Genomic DNA, 20652 nt, shown 5'->3' on the forward strand with positions numbered 1-20652 from the left:
CAGAGGACCAGCAGTCATGATGAGATGGGAGCCGGGACACAGGATGACTTCAGAGGCTGTTGGGAGGCCGCTGACATCATGAGCCCTTCAACCAGGAGCCAGGACAGAATTTGTGAACTGCTTTTACCTAAAAGAACTAATGAATCCATAGACGTTACCTGGCTCATTTTTAATACTGGCTTGAGGCACAATTCAAATGAGGTAAGGCTGATTTTCAGTACCTTTTCCAATCCTTGTCTTTCGCACTTATGGCCTCTCTCCCTCATCCACGAGGCTCCCATGTCCAAACTCCTCCTTCCCCCTCTCCCACATAACGCACATGTGGGCGTCTCTTCCTCTTCCTATTGCAGTGGGCTATACTTGCAATGACTTTTTCCTTCTCTTCCCAACCCATTTTATCAAGACTTCCAACCTCTAACTCAGCTCATGTGCAGCATAAACTATGCAGGTGCCCTGAGAAAGAAATGAACTGTGACTTGTGAATTATTTTCTTTTCTAGATGGTTTTCCTAGGGTATCACATTTAGTTCCCACACTTCAGATTAGGTAACGGAGGCTTATAGAAGCTATAGAACTTGCTTCTTAATGACCCAAATAAACATCACATTTGACAGTGTGACTAAGGGTGGACAAAAATTTAAGTCAAGGGAGAGGAGATTTTAGGGCAGCATTCTGTGATGTGAAGCCTTCATCCCCTCAGTCCACATAAGGGCCTCAAGCCAGTATTGAAAATGAGCCAGCTTGTGCGTGCTGTGTTCATCTATGGGAAATCACATTCGGCTTCCAGAATATACTTTATTTGGGGGCCCTTCTGTCACACAAAGCCTCTCAGCATGTGCCACACGTTGCTAGGGTCTCAGAGACACGCCCACCTCATACCTCCTTCTGGTGTATGAAATACTCGGTCGGGGCTGGCCGGGCCCTCCCCTTTCCCATTGACCACGCGGACGTTCAGTGTGTAGTGGCTGAAGGGCTCCAGCCCCGGCAGCATGCCGTGGGTCTTGCTGCCCTGGAAAGTGAGGATCTTTTTCTCAATGTGGCGTCTGTTTCTTTTTGATGAATTCTGGTCCGTCCAGTAGTAAATCTGAAGCAGCAAGAACAAAAGTCAGGGATGTATAAGGAGGCAAATAAGATTAAAGTTTTATGGACTTTTCCCCAGAAAATTCCCTTGGTGCATTTTGGAAGATTACTGGCAAAGCTGAAAAATACTGATTCTGAGGCAAGAGAGTCAGAAGCCCACAGATATTGAGGAAAGTCAAATTAAGAATATCTGATGAAGCTGGGCTCTCCTATTTTGTTGGAGGAATACAAGTGAAATAAAAGAAATAGCACAACACCAATTCAGTTTTCTCTAAAAGCCAATAGAAGGATTTCAGTGTCTGACATGTAAAATATTCTAAAAGTAAAAATTACTGGCCAATATTTAGATACCTTTTCCAGAGTTAATAGAACTTCATGTACAATATGTCATTTAGTTTAGTCCTAACACCCACAGTGAAGCGTTTATTATTATTATTCCTATAGTACAGATGAGCCTTTGGGTTACCAAGTGACTTGTACAGGGCACAGGGCAATCAGGAGTGACTCCAAGTCTGGGGCTCTCGCACTTATTTTTTGTATTATATTGTGTTTGATTAACAAAGTGTTGATTAACTTTGGTTAAAAATCTAGAATTGTTGTTTATAAAGTCCTTTTAAATTCTTCTTATCAGTTTAAAGACATTTTTTAAAGAAAAGCCAACATATGCAGAATTGAACAATGTTAGAGAAAAATATAAAATTGAACATGATGCAGTGCAAAAAGTGACCTCTAGGGGTCAGGGTTGACAAATCAAAGGAGGGATTCTTTTTTTTATGGTTGAATGTAAAAACAGTTGACTATCAATTAAAAAAACACCCCTCTATAAACCAGTCTTTCTGTGCTTCCCAAGAACAAAGATGGTTGATATTCATAAGAATGACCCAGTTGGTACTTTATGATCTTAAAGTATAATATGAATTATTTTTTTTAATGTCTACATTATTTTCAGGATAATTTGTATATTCAACACATGTGGTCGGTATAGTTTTTAAGCTAGGTGCATTTTGTTATATCTAATTTTTCAAACATCAGCTTTCCACATTTTGTGCATATGTTAATTGCTTAGTTGGCAAAATCTTAGGTTATCTGTGGGAAAAATGGAGAAAACATTTCCCCCCCTCACTTTTGGATACAGTGGAATTTTGATTCAGTTTTAGCTGGGGTTGTTTAGATGTGGCCTGCCCGAGGCGATAAACCAGATGAACTCTCAAGAACAACTTCTCCAACCAAGAAAAGTGCATCTGGCCTTCACTGATGGGCTGTTCCTAAGGAAAGAACAGGAAAGGTCTCCCTTCACTTACCCGATAGCCTTGCAGGTGTCCTCGGACACTTTTCAGAGGCACTGGGTCCCAGTGCACCTCAGCTAAGGTACTGTTCACCACGGTCACATGCACATTCCCAGGAGCCACCATGGGGACTAGGGAAAGAGGGAGGGAGGAAAGAAGTACCAATGTTATTTTGAATTTCATGCAAAAAATGTCACTGTCTAATAATTTTGGCTTTATTGAAGCAATGCTCCAGACCTATTCTATAAACGATCAAGGACTGAGATTAGACTTTGAAAAGAATAATATATCTTGCCCTGGCTGGCGTGGCTCAATGGTTAGTATCATCTGCCTGTGAATCCTAGGGTTGTGGGTTCAATTCCCAGTTGAGGCGCGTGCTGGAGACAACCAGTTGATATGACTCTCTCACATCTCCTATCTCCCTCTTTCCCCTCCCCCTCTTTCTACTCTCTCTAAAATCAATGAAAAAATTATCCTCCAGTGAGGATTAACCCCCTCCCCCTCAAAAGAATAACATCTTTTAAAAAGTAATAACTTTTAACATTCTGAACCTATTTTCTACATAGTAGGCTGTTTAAATTCAGAAACGTTGAACAAAATCACTGCTGCCTCGCTTCCTCCCATTCTAAACACGTCTGGAAATAGACTTGGCTTGCCCTTTGGTAAGTCTGTTTTGCTGAGAAAAAGTATAAACAAAACAGTGTCAGCCACTTACGGTCTTCTCCAGAATGTCCCATAACTACAGCTGGCTCTGGAGCAAACCCCACATCATTCAGAGCCTGGACCTTGATCAGGTATGGAACAAAGGTTGGTGTGCCCGAGACAATATATTTGGATACATTTGCCACAACCACAGATGTCCATTCATCATCACCATCTTTCTGGCGCCAGCTCACTTTGTACTGAAGGCCTGGCCCATTAGATTCGAAACCATTCAAGGGCTACAAGAAAAGCCAAATAATCAGAGCTTATAAAACAGGCCGACTGCACAACCTTTCACAGAAACAACAAAACCAATTCCCAGACTTAAAGTGAGTGCTAAAACACTAAAATATAAGCTGCTAACATAGTCTCCAGGGACCTTTAATCTTTTTTTCATTTTTGATGACATTCAAAGCTTGTCTAGGGCCCACATTTCAAAGATTGTTCATTTCTATCTTATAATATATATCACGTAAGCCTCTCAAACTCTGGCTCCACAGTCAAGGGTGGGTGTCTTAAAACATTCAGTTATGTAGGTTCCTCTATATCTTCCTGTTTGTGTGACAGTACATCATTGTCTGTCACTTGGAGGCTGAAACTTGTAAACTGCATCTATCCTGTTTCTACATGTACATATACAGTATATATATAAGTATGCACAAACACATTTTTGCATATAAGCATGCATGAACAGAGCTATCTAAAATAAGTTTTTAAATTATATGTTAATTTTCCAAGTCCAGAAAATACAGATAAGCAAAAAAAGAAAAAAATAAAGAAAAGAAAGAAGAGAAGTTGACTATTAGGAATAACTTGGTACATGTCTTCTAGATGGTTCTATATAATGATGATACTACTAGCTCGCATTTATTGAGCACATGTATGTGCTAGGCACTGCTGTAAGCATTGAATGAAGTTGGTTCTATTATTCTTCCAATCATACAAATACATAATGGAAATGTTAAACAACTGGCTTAAAGTCACATAATAAGTGGCAAAGCTGGAATTTGTACGCATTCATCAAGATTTTAACTACTACACAATTTTAACTACTACACAATACTGTCTTTTAAGAAAAGATATATAACATATATTTTCCTCCAAAATGGGTAAAATGGGATTTTAAAACAGATATTATTTTAAAATCAGTTTTTTTCACTCTAAAGTATACAGAGGAAAGTTGAAGGTTTTATACATAGCTCACCTGCCACGTAATCACCAAATTATCGGGCTCTGATCCTAGTCCTTCCACAGTCATGGGATTTTTATCTGGTTCTAGAAGTTAAGCAGCCACACACATGTAAGCTTTGGTCTTTTTCAAACAGTGGAAAACTTTTCTATTTTATTTCATACCACAAAAGTCCTGCTTTACCTGCAGCTTTGGTCAAATACTGTTCAGATGCCTCGCTGGGCAAGCTCCTCCCCAGGCTGTTCTCTGCCATCACTCGGAAGGAGTAGTTCACGTATGGAGACAGCTTCAGCTGGGCTGTGGTCTGCGTCCCCGGAACTTCCGTTTGGTGGTGCCACAGCCCCGCCTCGTGCATTGCATCTTCATATTCAACGATGAATTCTGGCCACAACATACACACACAACAAATGCAAGACAGTGAATTCAGTCACTCAAGGGTAGGTTACTAGAATAATGAATAACAATTTAACATGAGTAGTCAAACATGAATTATTTCACTTTCAAGAAATATTTCATTAAGATATTTTGATTTCAGAGTTCTAACATCCTCTTCAATACTTAAGAATACCCAATAATATTTCTCTAGCGTGCTGAGTTTAGTTACTGAAAACTCTTTAGAAGGGATCCGCAGATGGCCCTAGGAAAGTTTAAATATATGAAAAGATGGTCAATATTTTTCATTATAGAAGTTAAATTAAATACAGTGAGAAACTATTTCCCACTAAACAGACTGGCAATAATCTAAAGTTGAACATACTTCGTTGACGCTGACTATGACTCAGGGAAACAAGTATTCTCATACTCTGTGGGAAGTGTAAACTGATACAACTTCTATAGAGGGCAATTTAGAACATCTAAAATATTTAACTCAGATACCCTTTGCTTGAGAAATTGTGCTTCTAGCAATTTATTTAGAATAAATGCGCTCATGCATATGATCAAATACACATGCTAAAGAACCCACATTGCAGCACGGTTTGCGGTTGAAAGAACCTAATTGCAAACAACCTAAATGTTCATCAATAGGACACTCATTAAATAAATTATGGTGCATCCTCACAATGGAATACTCTGCTGCTATAAAAAAATGAATGGAGCTGCTCGATCTGTACTAAAATGGAATAATTTCTAAAGTATATTTTAAGTCAAACCAAGTAGGATATAGAACACTGTGTACTGAGTAGTACACTTGTGTAAAAGTAAAAAGATTTACTCTGACACATACAAAATATGCTTGAATGTACATGTATTACCTCTCAGAAGATACATACGTACCATTGGTGTCACTGGAGGAACTGGGAACCAGGGGTGGGAGGAAGACTCACTTTTCAGTGCATACCCTCTTGCATCTACCAAAATTGTGTGGTATGTACATGTTTTACCCTTGTAAAAATAGGTACTCATCAATTGCCTGCTATTTGCCATGTGCAATAATATGAATTATAGATACAAAGATGAATTAGAAACATCATGTGTTGCAGTGCTCCGTCCTTTCAATCCACACCAATTGGGAGGTGATCTCCAGTCTAATAAACTGATCACTTTCACATTTATGTCTGCAGCCCGTGAAATGCAGACTTGAGTAGTTAATTGCCTGCCCAACAACTCCACTTGTTTGTCTATGACAGCATCTCAGATTGGATATGGCCAAGACTGATCTCCACTTCCCTCTCCAAATTCACAGTGACAACTCAGGTCAAAACCTTGAAGTCTTTCTTAGCCCCCTTACTCTTTCATACTCTCAATAGTCCCGTTGGCCCTACTTTAAAATACATGCAAATATGACCATTTTTTTAGCACCTCCATCTCTCTCAGCCAATTTCAAGCCTCCATAATTTCTTGCCTGAATTATTGCATAACCTACTAACTCACAAGAACTTAAACTTTCTCAGTTCATGGTGTATTTAGTGTTCCAGTAATTTTTTTGATGGCTCCCTTAGGACAAAAGAAATAACATTTCCATGTAAGTAGTTAGGTTCATATAACTTAATAACTATTCATGTCTTACCACTGGATACCACATAACTTCTGAAACCTTGTAAACAGACTGGATACCACCTTACTCATTTCCTGTTCCGCAGTGATTTTCATGTGGTCCTTGCCTTTTATCACAGCAAAGGCTTAGCAGAGATATGATATCATTATAATATGATGTAGCAATATCATATTAAAACCATAAACTGCCTCAAGCTAATTTTTCATGTGGTGCCTGATAGATGTCACTGTTTTTCAAATATCAAAATTTACAAATAGAAAGCTTAAAAAATGCCCTGAAGCACCCCTGTGAGCCTATGAGTTGGCTGAGGTTCCACAGGGTACTTCAATGCAGTTTGAGACCCAAGAGACTGTTTTCAATGGAATAACCACAGTGATCCATGAATCACTCCTCTACTTAAATCCCTCCAATAACTTCCCAAACCCTTATACTGGCCTACAAGGCCTGCAAGTTCACACCCTACCTCCCTCCATTTGCCACCTCTACCTCTTCAACCTTCTCTCCCTACTTTACCTCCTCTTGTGCATTTCAGTCCAGCGGCACTGGCCTCCTAGCAGACACGCCCCTGTTTTAGGCTTTGCTCTTTTTCTTGCTCTGTTGGGAAAGATTTCCCCCCAGAAACTGCATAGTGTGTTCACTTTCTCCCTTCTCCTGTCTTTATTGACATATTCAAATGTTCCCTTCTTAATGTGGCCTTTCCTGACCACCCTATTCATAATTATAGCCCTGACCCCTGTACTCCTTAACCTCCTTCTCATGCTTTGTTTTTTCTGTATGTACCACAAACGCACAACATATATACACGTGCCACAACCAGGCGTATAGATATATATGTGTTTGAGTCCTTTAAAAAGCAGATGCTGAGACAGAATTAGAAGTGCAAGAGACTCTAGGGGGAAATGACCATGGAAGATAAAAAGGAGAGAGAGAAGGTGTAGGCAGGGAAGATCTTCAGACTATGATGAAGGTCTGATGTCCGTGATAGGAGAGGGGGAAGGAAGGAGCAGTGTGTAGGAAAAGCCTCAGACTGCAGTTATAGCCTGAGCCACGTCAACGAGGAGCCCAGAGTCAAGTTCTGTGCTGGGTGCGGCTGAGCTCTAGGACCCTCTCTGTGCTCAGTCAATGGAATAGCTCAGGAAGAGAATGGAGTAGCTCAGGAAGAGAGAACACTGCAGCAGGTCTTTGGGGAAGGTGCAGCTGACAGAGCCTGCTGTTAACACTCCTTGCAGCAGGTTCTCTCTTGAAGGGAGCCCTGAGATGTGTGTGTGTGTGTGTGTGTGTGTGTGTGTGTTACCCATATACATGTATACAAATATATAATAACATCCTATCTAATAAAGAGGGAATATGCTAATTGACCATCACTCTGTCACAAAGATGGCTGCACCCACAGCTGAGGCCAAGTTCTCATAAGGAGCCTTAACGAGCAATCAGCAGGGACCTGAGGCTATGCCCTCCCCCGCCCCCGTGGGGCTTGACAGAGGACCTCAGGCCGTGCCCCCCACCTGACAGGACTTGACGGGGGACCTCAAGGAGCGCTTCCCATCCTAGTGCTGGGCTAGGGGACCTCAGGCTGTTCCCCTCACCACAGCGCCAGGCCGGGGGACCTCAGGCCATGCCCCCCACCAGGTGGGGCTGGACAGGGGACCTGAGGCTGGGCCCCCCTCCCAGTGCTGGGCTGGGGGACCTGAGGCTGCGCCCCCCCCCCCCGCCTGGCGGGGCTTAACGGGGGACCTCAGGCCATGCCCCCCACCCTGCGGGGCTTGACAGGGGATCTCAGGCCGTGTCCCCCACCTGGCGGGGCTTGATGGAGGACCTCAAGGCACGCCCCCCCGCCCCGGCCTGGGCTGGGGGACCTCAGGCCATGCCCCCCGTCCTGGCGCTGGACCAGGGGACCTGAGGCTATGCCCCCTGCCTGGCGGGGCTTGACAAGGGTGGGACTGGCCGGGTCTAGATCTAGCCCAATGGCGGGGGGGCGGGGGGGAGGGCGCCGGCTGGGTCTGGGTCTCACGCGATTTTGAGGCACATGTGGGTGGCAGGGACCTGACTCTGGGTCCCGTGGTGCGCCCCAGACTCTGACAGGAGGAAGGTTTTCATATACATTTTACTAATTTTCTTTCATCTCTGACACTTCTATTATAGAGAAAGGGCAAATAACAATATTAAATTATTTTCTCTAATTAATACCCTTTTAATGTGCATGAATTTCGTGCACCGGGCCACTAGTTATTTATAATAACAGTATTATTAATTTTATGTTATTTGTGTCCTCAAACTAAAATAAAGTGCCATATGGGCAGATAATTTTCATTGTTTTATTTTAGAACAATGCTTGATAAATAACAGGCACTCAATAAATATCTGTTGAATGAAGGGGTGAATGAAGGGGTGAGTAGCAATGCCTTGAAATCTAATACTATCATTGTATCCTAGGTAAAAAGAGTCTCCAAGCAACCTAAGCAGCTAATACACTGAGTTAAGTGGAAGCCTCAGTTCATTAGTCTTCCTGCAGTATATACCTGAAGATAATAATATATTATAGGCATGTGTCTTGCATGTGTCTACACTCAAGTATCTTTATGGTTTTAAAATTTCTAAACTTACCTATAGGCTAATTTTATTAAGCTCTTCAAGTACCTTTCTGGTATGGTCCCTCACCTGATTTTATTCCCTAGACTTATGTCATCAAGGTGAGGAGTTGACAGCACTGATGGTGCCACCACGTTGCAGTAAAAAATAATTAGAAGAAAGACACCTGGGTCTGGAAGTTAACAGACCTGATGTGTGGGTTTGAAAAGCCACTATATTCTCTAAGACTCAATTTCCCAATATATAGGCTAGGCATTATAGCACCTGGCCCTCTTACCCTTTACTCCCACATTAATGGGCAAAATGAATAACTTACAACGCATCTTCTTACAGTGGTAGAAATTTAAACACAAAATGATAGTGTGTTTGCTTAATTAACATCTTCAGCAATCAATTAGTGTCCCATATCAGAAGCTAAACCAGAAATAACTCTAGCTCTGAAGAGAAGAAAGACATAAATAAATGTTTTTGTTCTATTAGTAATGAAGCACAGAATGCCATCAGATAACTCTGTAAGGAATTTCAATTGCATATGATAAAGTGATTAAAAAATGGTCATTATTTGCATCAGTGATGAAGCGAATGGCACCACATACTTGTAATAGGGCTGTTGTTGTCATCGCCTGGGGTCCATGACAGCTGAACACTTTTGTCGAGTTGATCTGTCAATTCTAGATCAAAGGGAGGATTTGGGACATCTGTAGACCAAACATACATCATAATTAACCATCCATCCTTATGAGGTTGTCCTTTACTTGTGATACTATTCATAGAGGGGATGTATTAAAGGCACAGCATACTGAATGGTCAATGAGCATGCAACTGAAATGAAATGGAAACAGCTGAGGTTGCTGGGAACACACAGCCCACCCAAGACAACCCATCAATGAGTCCTGCTTGCTTCTTTTTCAAATGAAACTAAATTACTTGGAACCAAAACCAGTGAAGTGGGTGTGGGTGGTTCACCAGCACTCTCAGTGTGTGTCTTCTCATGAACACCAATGAGCAAAGACAGAAAAAATGATATAGAAACGTAATTTCTAATAAATGAGAAACAGAATAGTAAATGCTGAAAAACAAATACAGGCAAGTACATGTACAGTTCAACGGAGACTCAAATGTTCTCCCTGAAACATGCCAAGCTAAGTTATGGATCTGGGGGGCTCCTGAAGAATATTTATGTTTTTAAGGGCATTCTAAAATTGGTGCTCAATAGGTAGCTCTCAGCATGCACACCTTATGCAGCTATTCCGCACAACAGTCACATGGGAAGGCGTGTGTACGCTCAGAGGACACACGGGTACAGACACCTTTTAGAATGAAGGAATCCCAGAAGCGTGTCTGCCTCTTCTAATGGTGCTTCTGAGATCCAGAGAGTTCATGTTCCTCCCTGGGACTTTTCCTGACCTTGCTCCTGGGGTAACTTTGGCTCTTGGAGGAGCAGAGACCATACAAAAATAAGGGCACTTATTTCCTATCAGTAAAGAAGCAATAAATGCCTACAAAGGAGAGATCTTCTATTGCATAAATCTGGCTGAGTTTATGCCACAAAATTAGTTTATGTATTTATATGTTAAATAAAGATGAGGGTTCCTTAATCAAAAGTATTTCTGGAAATAATTTCTGATTTATTTTCCAAACTCAGAAAAATCACACAACTGTAAGCTGCCCTTTTCTTGGTCTTTCTTTAGTGGTTTGTCTTTTGTTAACACACAGTGAGTTCGTTTTCTCAGATACGAAGGTCAAATGTTGCCCTAAACATTCATGGCTTTCCTACATCAATTTCTTGAAAATGGAATCCCAAAATATTTACTTCTCCAAAAAAAGCTACTAATAGACTTATATAAAAGCCTGATTTTTGTGGAATGATATTTAAAATAGCTTTTTCATTATGTAAAATGTGGATGACAGCTTTTGAGCAAACACTATGCTTTTCTACAGGGAAATTATATCAAAGAGGGACATTTATAAAATGAAATGACTTTAAAATGACACATGAAATGTTTAGAAGAGAGTGGCAATATATTCAGTGAAAAGTTCCAGAGTTATAATGAAGAAATGAGGCACAGCACTAATGGAGCAACACAACAGAACAGGTGACAGCCCTTTCCTTAAAGAAACACAAAGATGTGATAGAGAAAATTAATTTTTCTGCAAATGTGAAATTGTTTGACAGAAAATAGAGAAAGAAGACTCATTAGTTTACCGTAAATGGGTGCTGGAGTTGGAGTAGGAGCTAGAAAGGACATTAATATAAAGGATTTTAATCACAATTAGTAATGGAAAGATATACGATAGCACAAGAAGACGAAGATTGAACATGATTAAGATTATAAAACGAAGCCTTATGCTTCACTGTGAGCCATAGCATTGATAAACATGCGTTACCAACTTAGGGGGGAAAAAACCCTTCCATTTTAAATAAGATTATGTTCCCCAATTTTCTTATGCAAATATCACTCATATGCATAGCCACCATTTTACTCCAGTGCTGCTACAGAGTATAGTTACACTGAAATTATAGCCTCTTGGGTATCTTTCAAAGAGGAAAAATGAGTATTTAACTCACCAATAAAATTGTGAAACTCTAACAAGTACACAGTTACTGCAGACAATCTTTCCTTTCTACCTGAAACAGTTACGCTGTGAGTGTTCAGTTCTTACCGACAACGCTGAGCACAGCACTGGCAGAAACGTTGTCCAGAGTTGTGTTGGCCACACACGTGTAGGTCCCACCATCATTATCACTTACATCAGCTACCACCAAATGGTCCTTGTCAATAGTGAACCTGTGAATAAAACACATTCTGAGCAACTGAAATGGACATCTAACCACATGTGATGATTGTTTTACTAGCACGAAATTGTGAATTTGGTAAAAGAGAAGGATGATGAAAATTTGCAGCACATTTAAAGTTAAAATCTTATACAGTATGTATCACTTTGATAATGATGACAGTGGGAAAACAACTAGAATGGGTTGTAACCGTGGGTTATGAGGGCTATCGAGGCACATGGTCTGATGGCGCTCAACCATGTCCCTGGAGTTTCAGAGCTCCTTAGAGACCAGGGACATCCCGAGGTGAGGTGGGGCAGCTCCAGTTACCCTACTAAAGGGTTTCCTACGGCTTCTGCTACTAAGAAACCTTTCAACACTACTCATCCAGCTCAATTTCCAGCAAAGCGCATATTTTATTTATTATTAATTTTATTCTCATCCAAGGATATGTTTCTATTGATTTTAGAGAGAGAAGAGGAGGAGGCGGAGGAGGAGGAGGAGGAGGAGGCAGGAGGAGGAGGAGAGAAAGAGAGAGAGAGAGATCGGTTGCCTCTCATACATGCCTGTCTGGGGATAGAACCCTCAACCTACGTATGTGACCTGATTGGGAATGAACCTGCAAATTTTTGGTGTATGGAATGAAGCTTCAACCAACTGAGCCACCCAGCCAGGGCACAAAGTGTATATTTTTAAATAATCTAGAATTTACTGCAGAAATTTTATGTCACTTTTACTACATGCATAAACTCTCGTAGGAGAGAGTAAATGCAAAAAAATAGGACCAGCTTTATCACTAGAAACAGGAAGATTTAGATCAGCAATCACCACGAAGAGTTTTCTGGAGGTTCTTGTGGGCATGAAAAATTACTCAGTAGGTAAAAAATCCATGTAAATAGGATTCATGCAGATTTTTAAAAAAATTCTCACCCAAGGATATGTTTATTGATTTGAGAGGGAGAGGAAAGGAGAGAGAGAGAGAAATATCAATGTGAGAGAAACATCGATTGGTTGCCTCCCACATGCCCTGACTGGGGATCGAACCACAACCTAGGCATGTGCCCTGACCTGGAATTGAACCTGCCACCTTTCGGTGTATGGATGGCACTCCAATCAACTGGGTCACAATGGGCATGGCAGGATTCATGCAAGGTTGTATAAATCAAATGTCTTTGCAGGGAATTTCCAAGTTAAAGCTTTAGCCAACTTAAACTGAAGGTCATTACTTCATGTTTCCTTCTCATCCTTTATCACTCAGATTCCACAAATAAAACTGACCTGTTGGAGCACAGAACTAGATGGAAACTCTGGGCATATAGAGGAGAAGGCCACATGGTTGTTCTAGGTGCTATTAACAACAACAGGGCACCATATCGGCACCTTGTAAGCAAACCACAGAAACTATTTCCACCAGCACCCAGCATTCCTTCCAACAGGGGGTGATGCTTGTCGCTGCACTCTGATAGCTAAAATTCATACCTTCAGCTCCATACTTAGTCAAATTGAGGGCCTTACGTGGAAAATAGATACCACGTTTGTTTTCCATTCTAATCTAAAGGGCTGCAATATGCTTAGGCTCTTTTAAATGTTTTCTTTTTCTCTCTCTTTTTATTGGCTTTAAGGAAACTCAAAAGAAAACTCCCTATCCAAATAGACACGAGTGTCCTTTAAAACAGCAGTTGCCAACCTTTCGGACCTCACAGACCACCAGTGGTCCTCGGACCACTGGTTGGCGACTGCTGCTTTAAAATACAAGGATTCTGCCCTAGCCAGTTTGGCTCAGTGGTTAGATTGTCGGCCCTGGACTGAAGGGTCCTGGGTTCCATTCCAGTCAAGTGCACATACCTGGGTTGTAGGCTCGATCCTCAGCCCTGGGAAGGGGCACATGCGGGAGGCAACCAATCAATGTGTCTCTCTCACATGGATGTTTCTCTCTCTCTCTCCCTTCCCCTTTCCACTCTCCCTAAAAATCAATGGAAAAAAATATCCTTGGGTGAGGATTAACAACAACAACACAACAACAACAACAACAACAAAAAATACAAGGTTTCAGGCACACTCTGGTGCAGGGGTCCTCAAACTTTTAAAACAGGGGGCCAGTTCACTGTCCCTCAGACCGTTGGAGGGCCGGACTATAGTTTAAAAAAAAACTATGAACAAATTCCTATGCACACTGCACATATCTTATTTTGAAGTAAAAAAAATAAAACGGCAAAAACACCCGCATGTGGCCCGCGGGCCGTAGTTTGAGGACGCCTGCTCTGGTGATTCAAGAGATCATACTTCTGCTTATTTGTAGGGTGATAATGAGAACATCTGTTGAGACTTCACTGTACAAAGCAGAAAACAATGGACATTGTCCAAAGCCTGGAAAGTTTTTCTCCTGAATTACACAGGAGACCAACACACAATGGCAGACAAACATTCTCAGGGTCTTATTTCAATAACTTGATTGGGTACAGACATTTTACAGCAGGGAGAATATGTGTATCTATTCTGGACAAAGCAGACTTCAGAAACTTTTAAAACATCGTGGTTAAGTCATTATACAATAAACCTTTAGTCAATACCAGCTTAAAGAGAGAAGCAAGAGAAAGGAAAGTGATCATCTTCAAATACCTTCCATCACTGGGCAGCTCACCGTTGTCCTTCAGCCAGGTGACAGTAGGGATCAAGGTATGATCGTGTTTCACTTTGCATTCAAAGGACACTGTGCTGCCTCTTTGCACAACTGCATATTCAGGCTGTTTAACGATCCTCGTTGGATCTGAAATTTAAAGTTATTGTTGTCTATTGCCCAAGCTGGAGAATTTGCTCAAAGTCACATAATTCTTGAAAAAAATTTGCCACCTCTGCCTTACCTTTGATTTCTAAGTGAACTTCATTTTTTGCCATTCCTAACTTATTCCTTGCAACACATGTATACGTTCCTGTGCTGTCCTTTTGGGCCACAGGAATTTCCAAAGTTCCATTTTCATGTAAAACGTAAGTGTCTTCACGAAGAGCACTACCTTTAGTTCCTTTGAACCTTCATGGAAATAATCACAATGAGACGTAAAACACATCATAATTTGAAGTCAGACATAAAATGCCACGTTCAAAGTCAACACATCATGATACGCATTATAGATTCAAGTTCAGAGATGTTTGAAATCTGCACAGCATATTGCATTCTTGCACGTCAGCGGGATCAATGTAAAGATAGGATGTAAAACTGGAGAATTCAATGATCAGTGGTGCTTGAAGAATTAGGGTGACAATACAAAATACTTAAATTGTAATTTTCAAAATGATAGAATTATAATGTTTTAAACACATTATTATACACTCTATCTCTAAATAAGTGATAAAATAGGCCCAATGAACACTGCTCTTTTTGACATTTCCCCCCTATTGTGAAGTATTGTAACCTCATTCTAAAGAGATTTTGATTTCAAGGCTATAAAGTTTGTACTTTTAAAAGTATGACTAGAAAAATATTCAGGGACGAAAAAGGATAAAGCATGTATATGTACCTTCAGCTTCCTGGCTCGTGTCAGATAGGAGAAGTAAGGGTGGATGAAAAGGCTAAATCAACCAGGACTAAGTGTTAACCTGCCCCCTTCACTAGGAAATCATTTGCACAAGCATCCATGCCTCTGTGGTAGAAGTGGGGACATGGTGAGATTATCCTTTAATCCTACACCTGGCTTTCATTTCACATCAGCAGGAGGAGCCCAACACAATGTCTGGCATCTCATAGCTGACCAATAAATGAACGTTCCAATTGTCTTTCACTCATTCTTTCTGAGCTGTTGCTTATGCTAGCCCTGTTTCTTCCCAGCTTGTGCTACAGTAAGCAAGCTAGGAGATGAGCAGAACTTGTATCAGGAGTGTTATAGGGAAGAAGAAGGACTAAATTGGGGAGTGAAGGGACACTGGAGAGCTTGGCTGGATCCAAGTCAGGAAATTCAGGTGGTGGAGGTAATAAAGGTAAACACTAGTAATAATAAATTCTGATTTTGAGCTTATGAATTCTCTTCCCCACCCCAAATGATATTTGATTTTCAAGGAATGTCCCCCAACCAAGGCTTCTTAGCCACCATGCATGAAGTCCCAGGTAATGTCCATGGCACTGTAAAATGCAACAACCTTAAATTTTATAAAAAACATTTACATATATCTCTGTGGTTGACAATGCATGCTGTTAAATAGATTATACACGTGAAAGCATTTAGCACAGAGCAAGTAGTTAATAAATGTGTGTGCATACATTTAATAATTAATAATATATGGATTCTGCACTGCCTTTCCTCTATATGTTCTCTGACTAAAACCCAACATATTGAGAAATTTGAAGGCATTGGCAAATGAAAACATTAAAAAGAAATAGGGCCAATACTTACCACTCAATGGTAGGCAGAGGAGACCCAAAGAAGGCACAGTCTAGTAGAGCAGGCCTGTTTGCGATGACCTGATAGAGTGTGTTTGCAGATGTAAGGATGCGTGGGGGCTCAGCTAGAAATGTTTAGAAAAGGTAAAGTAAATATAAAATAAACATTTAGACCCACCATTTGTTTCATTGCCTTTTGTTTTAAGGCCATTAGAGTTTATGGAAAAGAACAACCAATATGCCTCTGTTCATATGTTCTCTATCAGGCATGACATTACCAGCCACTCAAGGAGGAAAAATAAGTCTTCTCCCTCTGCCTCATGCCCCACATATTACCAGGCATAGGATTTTAATAATTGATTGATTTATCTATATCTTCTACTACACTGTGCGTCCCTTGAAGGTAGGGAATGTGCTAGTTTTCCCCAGGAACTAGCACATGTCTGGCACAAAAATCATGACGAAGCACATTTTTGTTGAGTGACTGGCCCATCATAAGCCCTGAGATATAGTGGGGGTGGGTGGGTGGGAGCAGAGCCGGCAGAGAAGAGCACAGTGCTGGTGATTAAAAAACAGAACCAGAGATCCGAGCTGCTTCCTAAACATCCACCAATATCTCAGCTGCTCAGCTCTTCCTTTGATTTACTGACCTCCACTTCAAGCACAAAGGGACAATATCAAGTATTGGTTGGCTTCCTAACTTTAATTTTGTGTGAAAGGGAGGGTGCCACACTTAAAGAATTGAAGTACAATTCCCTGGTACTATGAAAACAATTCTCATGTAAACTTTTAACAACTTTGGTATTTTGGTAGTTTTGTCCATTACAAGGAAAATAATGTTTACATAAACCAACCTCTTCAGAATATGTTTGAATATGTCGTAGTTTTCGAAATGTATTACTATGAATTAATAAATGCACACTTGTGACTTGGAAAGAGGCCAACTGTTATGCTTAATGACTTATTTAAAAAAATCAGAACTATTACTCAAGTTGTCAGTTTCTAGAATGGAACAGCAGTAACATTCTGTTACTAATGGCAACGCAATGCCATTTTCCTATTAAGGGGTTTGATACTTGGTCTAACCATCTGTGAACAGAGCAGCCTGACTATTTGGTTATTTGTACAATGAAGAATATCCCATGATAAACACTGTGTTATGAAAGAACATCAAGAGTAGACTGTAATACCCTTTAGAGCAAGGTTTGTATCTTATTCATCTTTCTTTATCTCTGTTAGCTCCAAGAACCAAGCATTGCACATAGTAGCTGCTCAGTGCATTTTTGCTGAATGATTGGAAAATCACAGAAGTCCTTAATTTAATCTGCCATCTCTTCAATAGAGGAAGAGCTTACCCAGCACATTTACAAATGCATTTCCCAATAAATATCCATATTCATTAGAGGCATTGCACTGATACACGGCACTGGATCGTTCTTGAACACTTGAAAAAATAATGGTATCTCCACTTATTTTTCTGCTGGGGTCATCAGGGGCAACTGTTTGGGTGTAAAAATAAAAAAGTATACATTTATTCCTCTTTGCTGAGAAGATATAAAGCTTGAGGTCTACATTATAGTAAGCAGAACAAATACAGACTGATCTAGGTATATCCAGTATGAAGGACAAGATCAAGAACTGAGGCAGAAGCCACAATTTTCCTTCCTCAGAATTGAGTTATCACTTAGCATGGGTGTATGCTGGATATTCACTTAGTTTTAAGTGGATTGACTGAACATTATTTTGAGAGATGCAGGAACAGAAAAGCACAAATTAGGTGAAAACTGTAATACAAATTTAGGAAAACATTTCCTTGTTCACAAAGAAATCATGGTTAATTATTAAGAGGAGACAGCAAAAGCTAGTCAAAAACAATATAGGAACCCTCTAGCTCATCCAAATCTGTCTTTTAAGAGCCTCTTTTTGAAATAACTAGATAATAAATAAATAAATAAATAAATAAATAAATAAATAAATAATAATCAAATGTGAAATCCTTCTTTTCCTGTTTTGGAAATTCCTGAGGCTAGCATAGAAATACATTGTGTAAAATTTCTTTGAAAGGTGGTATTTTCAGCTAAACCTCTCAAGTACTTAAAAAAATGTTAAGACCAGGACTGATCCTTACTGACGTGGAATGGCACTGGTCGGGTAATGTAATATGTGAGAATTATGTCCAGGGCATGCCCAACAATTTGGAGGTGCTGCATTCCTGAGATAAATCCCTTCGTGTGAATGCTAAAGCCTAGGCGGGGACCTTCCATTGCTTTAAAAGGACACTAAAAGGGCTAACAGGCATCTGCCTCAGCATGCTGATCCAAAGCAAAACTGAGTCACAGCAGCCTTTCTTTCAACTGCTCTTGCAACTTGAGCCACTTAAGTAGACTTTGCTTTCATTCTTCACATCATTTTTTCCCTTTGATGACAGGAAATGGAATGTGCATCTAAGACATGATTATCACTGCATTCAGACTCCTTTATGGCTTTAAAATTTCAAATATTGGGTTAATTTGTGATTAACTCACTTTAATAGAAGCCAAAATATAGTTATTAATCTTTGTTTTATCACACATATTCAATGTGCTCATGCTTTCTGCATTAGTTTTCTACTGCTGCTATCACAAATTATTACAAACTTAGTGGCTTAAAACCACACAAATTTACTATCATACAGATTTGTATGTAGATGTTCAACACTCAGATCACAATCAATAGATAATTTATGAAATTATCTTAAACTAGAGGCCCAGTGCATGAAAATTCATGCACTGGAGGGGGGGGTGGTCCCTCAGCCCGGCCTGCCCCTTCTCACAGTCCAGGAGCCCTCAGAGGTGGGAGGCAACCTGGCGATCAGGGGAAGGTGATGCCCCATCACACCTCTGCTGCTGCCACTGCCAGCAACACAAGCCTCGGCCAGCCCTGGTTACCTGAGCCTCGGGCGGCCCTGGGCGGCTGGGCAGCCAACATCCGAGGCTTGCCTGTGCCTCGGGTTGGCCCTGGGCGGCTGGGGGGCTGAGTGGACTGGGGGACTCCGGAGGCAGGCGTGCGGAGTGGCCAGGCCTGCCTGGGGGTTGGCCTGGCCTTGGCGCGTGCCTGCCACCCCAGCGGGGCTGAGGGGACTGGGCACCGCCATCTTGTGGCTGTGGGCACTGCCATCTTTGAAGGCATGGCAGTCAATTAGCATATTCCCTCCTTATTGGCTGTGGGCGCCACCATCTTTGCTATGGCGTGAGTATCAATTACATATTCCCTCTTTATTAGATAGGATACTCCAGTTAGTTCAACTAGTGATCAGGTTCAACTAGTGAGTCAGCTTCTTAGCTCAGATCTGCTGTTTATAAGTCTGATATTTTAAAAATCGCCTTAGGAAACACGTTCTTCTAACCAGAAGACAATAACAAGTTCCAACTCCTTTAACAGGGTACAAGTTTTATCAATAAATGACAGGAGAGAACAGAAATGTCACAGTGATGTAGGAAGTGAACTACAGCTGTGACCAGGCATCCAGGGACCCTGAGAATGCAGTATACCTCAGGGCAGCTGTGTTCCTTGTTCCTGATCCAAGTATAGTATCATCAGGATCTTTCTGACTCACACGCTCTCAGTGATGCCCATCCACTGCCTCAGCAAGGCGTGCTGGAGCAGAGCTGAATAACAAATCTGGACCCAGCACTTGGGCACTCACTGTTGGGATTCCTCAGGGGACTCTCGGTGCCCCTACATGTCCATTCGGACTGTACCTCCATGGACATGCCACTCAGTGGAGGGCCGGGAGTGAGTGACAGGCATGTGACAGTGATGAGGCCCACGGAGACTCTGGGCCTTATCTATCTGGATGGGTGGCAGACTAAGTGAGAAGAGCTCCTCGAATTCCTTGAGTATGTTGTGCTTTTAGAAGTCACACCACCCTGTGTTGTTTAATGGTATAGAGTTCCAGTTTTGCAAGATGAAAAAGTTCTGGACGTCTCTTTCACAATAATGTGAATATATTTAACACTACTGGACTGTACACTTAAAAATGGTAAATTTTATATCATGTGGGTTTTTTTTAACCACAATAAAAAAGGTTACAGCACCATGAACACGGAAGACCAGCTCAATGCACAAAGGCAGCAGGACAGTCTTCCTCCAGTGGGGACTCATTAGTCACATCATAAAATAAACCGTTTTGAAAAGTTTTTATGCCGCCCAGTTGCACCTTTTGATGCTATTCTTTACATGAAAGGCATCCAGCTGTCTGTGCCTTATTTCTGCTAAATGGAGCACTCTTTGAATATTTTTGGCAAGGTATTCAGGAATAAAATAAACCCTTTAGGTAAGAGTAGTGAACAAGCAGGTCTCGCTCCATGGGGCTTGGTCTACATTTTCCTTAAGCACTTACTAATGAAACGCAAACAAACCCAGGAACTGCCCGTCCGTGGCTCAGCTGGTATTTGGACAAAGAATGAAACTGTACAGAGATATCTGAATGAAGCCTTTGGACTCTGTGCTGGCTACTGGGTGGGAGTAGCTCTCCAGAGCAAAGCTAAGTTATCCAAAGGAATAATAATTGATTCTAGAAATAATTAATTTCATTTGCTAATAATGAACATTGGAGGAAGAAATTTAAGAGCATAGAATCACTGCGTATAACTTAAAGCCCCAAAGGTAAGGCTCCGAACTG

General features: G+C 41.1%; 1 protein-coding gene across 1 annotated transcript in view; it reads right to left on the reverse strand.

The window, feature by feature from the left end:
• The window catches only part of NRCAM (neuronal cell adhesion molecule), a 255637-nt gene that overhangs the window by 23666 nt on the left and 211319 nt on the right, over positions 1-20652 (reverse strand). Inside the window, exons 13-23 of the mRNA XM_054726170.1 lie at positions 17345-17488; positions 16003-16114; positions 14479-14645; positions 14237-14384; positions 11506-11630; positions 9438-9539; positions 4440-4637; positions 4272-4342; positions 3081-3306; positions 2381-2496; positions 879-1083 (exon numbers count right to left, since the gene is read on the reverse strand). Of these exons, the coding sequence (XP_054582145.1) occupies positions 879-1083; positions 2381-2496; positions 3081-3306; positions 4272-4342; positions 4440-4637; positions 9438-9539; positions 11506-11630; positions 14237-14384; positions 14479-14645; positions 16003-16114; positions 17345-17488 (1614 nt within the window). The remainder of the gene's footprint in view (positions 1-878; positions 1084-2380; positions 2497-3080; positions 3307-4271; positions 4343-4439; positions 4638-9437; positions 9540-11505; positions 11631-14236; positions 14385-14478; positions 14646-16002; positions 16115-17344; positions 17489-20652) is intronic.

Source organism: Eptesicus fuscus, chromosome 14 (genome assembly GCF_027574615.1).
Source record: "Eptesicus fuscus isolate TK198812 chromosome 14, DD_ASM_mEF_20220401, whole genome shotgun sequence".
In the NCBI taxonomy this organism is placed as follows: Eukaryota; Metazoa; Chordata; class Mammalia; order Chiroptera; family Vespertilionidae; genus Eptesicus; species Eptesicus fuscus.